General features: G+C 34.9%; 1 protein-coding gene across 1 annotated transcript in view; it reads right to left on the bottom strand.

Annotated features, from left to right (window-relative positions):
• Positions 1-3,176, bottom strand: part of CCDC102B (coiled-coil domain containing 102B) — a 223,938-nt gene that overhangs the window by 189,868 nt on the left and 30,894 nt on the right. The window contains exon 2 of the mRNA XM_012657576.1: positions 1,448-2,069. Within this exon, the coding sequence (XP_012513030.1) occupies positions 1,448-2,053 (606 nt within the window). The 5' untranslated portion in view covers positions 2,054-2,069. The remainder of the gene's footprint in view (positions 1-1,447; positions 2,070-3,176) is intronic.

The raw sequence follows: 3,176 nt of genomic DNA, 5'->3' as shown, positions 1-3,176 counted from the left end.
GTTCTTGACAATAATGATACAAAGATATTTCAGATGAAATCCCAAGATATTGAGAATTTCCTAGCATAATGCATGTGAAGAGAATCCTTTATTTTCTCAAATATAGTGTCTAGTGATTTATAATTATTACAGAAGTCTTGTGAATTAATGGAACATTATGTGAGCCATGTTCCCTCATCCTCATCACTGCATTCAAATAGATAACATTAATAAAATGGAATTTTGAGAATATATATAATTTTCCCAAAAAAGTACTAATAGCCTGGATTATCAAATTAAAAATTAAAAAAAAAAACAACCCTAGAAGGCCAAATAAGCAGAAGTAATCATGTGACTATAATCTTTATATATTTTTTATTTATAGTGGAATCTATTTATAGTAATACCTACCACAAATTCTATACATTATAAAAAGGCTTAAAATTTTAGATGGAATTGTAGAGGTGCAAGATATTAACTAATATGTATTTAGAGATGGAAGTAAGTAGAAAGAGTTAGCAATATAAACTGATGTTATGATAGAGGTAATATGAGTTCCTAACATTTCCCGAAGTATGTTCCTTGGGTTGTTAACAGTATTTACCAAATAGAGAAGGAGAAGGAGGAGGAGGAGGAGAAGGAGCAGGAGTGTCTCATTGATGAATAAGTGTGCAAACTCATAGATTAAATAAAATTGTTAAAAAGTCTTTTTTGTGCAGAATTCTCAGAAACTTCAAGATTCAAATTACACCAAGGAATTCCAAGAGTGGATCATATGAAGCATTTCCTAAAGGTACTTGCCTATAGTACCCATTTTATAAAGAATTAATTGTGAGGCCAGAGTCCCTAATCTTGAGAAATATTAAAACTACTCTATGGATCATTTATAATTTTGACATAATTAGGGTAAATAGAAAGAAATATTTCCAAATATTTTCTTTACACATAAAAATCCTGGGTTCATTTTTGCTATAAAATCACTGATACAGTCTGAAATTGTCTTCCCAAAATTCATTTTTTGAAGTCCTAACCCCCAGTACCTCAGAATGTGACTGTTATTGGAGATAGGACCTTTAGAGATGATAGTCAGTTAAATAGGAGTCATTACGGTGCCTAGTGATGGTGTCCTTGTAAGAAGAGGAAACTAGGGCACAGACTTGCACACAGGGAAAAGACAACATGAAGACACAGGGAAAAGATGGACATCTATGGGCCGAGGAGGGAAGCCTCAGAAGAAACCAAGCCTGTGACAACTTGGCCCTGTACTTTTAGCGTCTACAACTGTGAGAAAATAAATTACTGTTGCTTAAGCCACCCAGATGGCGACACTTTGTAATGTCAGCCCTAGCAGACGAACACAGTCGCCATTGGATTTGTCCCTGTCCCCTTCATCCCCATCACTACATATGGCATGGCATTCAAAAATGCACATAATCTCTGGGTTCCTCAGTGGATTTTTTTTCCTTACCTTACTATTTGTGTTCTCCTTTGTAGGAAATTGTCTTTTTACCAAACTCTCTCTGATAGACTCACACATTTGTGAACTAAGTAGAAATTGGTCTCTATGTTCAAAGGACTCTTCTACAAAACTGGGAAGTTTCAGGTCCTGGGTAACTTTAGCTTCTAATGCCTCCTTTTGAGGTGGCAAACTTTGCTTTTTTTTCAGTGCACTCAATTCTTTCATCGTCATGTCTAATTTTATTCTGAGTTGTCTTCCTTCCTCCCTGGCACTGTTCCTTTCGGCTCGAACTTTGCTCCATTTTTCTCTCCAATTGGCAGTGCAGTCTGACCACCACCGCATGGTCTTTTCCATCTGAGCAGCTCTGGCCTTGACCTCTTTAAGTTCCCGCAGGCGAAGTTCTTCACAAATATCCCATTCATTGTTGTTACATGAGCGAGCACAGAAATTATGGACAGCATGAGATTGTGACCCATAAAGTGAGAAACAGGAATTATAGGTATCCCCGGGGGCTGAGGAAGGTTCTACCATGTCACAGTGCGGTTTCATGGATGACTGCTGCATCTGAAAGATTTGTGTTTCCTCAATTAATCGATGAATGGAATCTAAATTCATATTTATCTTTTAAGGCCTAAGGAAAGACAGAAGACATAATTGCACACTTGAATTTCCCTTGCAATTATAACAGCAAGACCAACATTTAAAAAGAAAAGTTGATAAAAGTAATGCATCTTTTCAATATTCCATATTTTATTTTCCAGTGTTACTAAAAATATGGAGAAATTTATTCATTTTAATTATCCTCAAAGAAACAGACATTGCTCATATTAAATTTTATCAAACAAATACAAATAAAGATATAAACATGCAATTGGAAATAGAATATGACATGAATAATTTATCTCAATAAATCCAATTCTGTATTGTTACACGGTCCACTTCAAAACAAAACTTGTAATATTTATTGTCCACTAACTACATAATGGTTTTCTTTTTCTCTGCTAACTAAACTCTGATTTGTTCAGGTAGAATACGGAATCTATTAATCTCTGGGAGAATAAGTCACTATCCCAATCTCAGAGGCTAAATCATGATTAGTCTACAAATTCCATAATGACTTCCATCTATTGATTATTCACTAGTCTCAAGGCAGGCATATAGCCTGTTTCTGGCTGATGAGATGTGAGGCAAAGTGTTCTGGAAAGGCTTCCCATCTAGAAAATAAGAGATCATCAGAATGAGAAATCGTCTTTCCTCTACCTTCTTTCTGTTTGAACAAACACATGGTTCTGAAAGAAGGCTAGTATGACAGCCATCTCCTAACATTTAAAATGGTGAAACAGAAAGAGGAAAAGATCCTGACTAAACTTCTGCATGAAGAATGCATACCTCTGATTTCTTTGCTATGTAAGAAGGATTACCTGTATTTATTTAAGCTATGATGGCTGAGTTTTCTGTTACCTGAAGCCAAAAGCCCATCTAACTGATAGATGAATTAATTTCCTACTATGGCTAATATTGTGATGAGCTCTAAAAATAAAATATGAAAAAGATGGTCCTTGTACTCAAAGATTTTACAGTCTAGTGGATGAGATAAGCACATTTAAATTTAAAACTACACTTTAATAAATGTATTTATTCAATCTTTTACTTAGTACATATTATGTGTCAAGTCAGACTCTTGGGGTATGTTCAAGGTGACTTAAGGAGTACTGCTAAAGATTCAATATTCAAATGC

The sequence above is a fragment of the Propithecus coquereli genome, unplaced genomic scaffold, assembly GCF_000956105.1.
Source record: "Propithecus coquereli isolate 6110/MARCELLA unplaced genomic scaffold, Pcoq_1.0 Scaffold55, whole genome shotgun sequence".
Classification (NCBI taxonomy): domain Eukaryota; kingdom Metazoa; phylum Chordata; class Mammalia; order Primates; family Indriidae; genus Propithecus; species Propithecus coquereli.
Note: the sequence above shows the minus strand (reverse complement) of the source record. Positions and strands in the feature narration are given on the sequence as shown.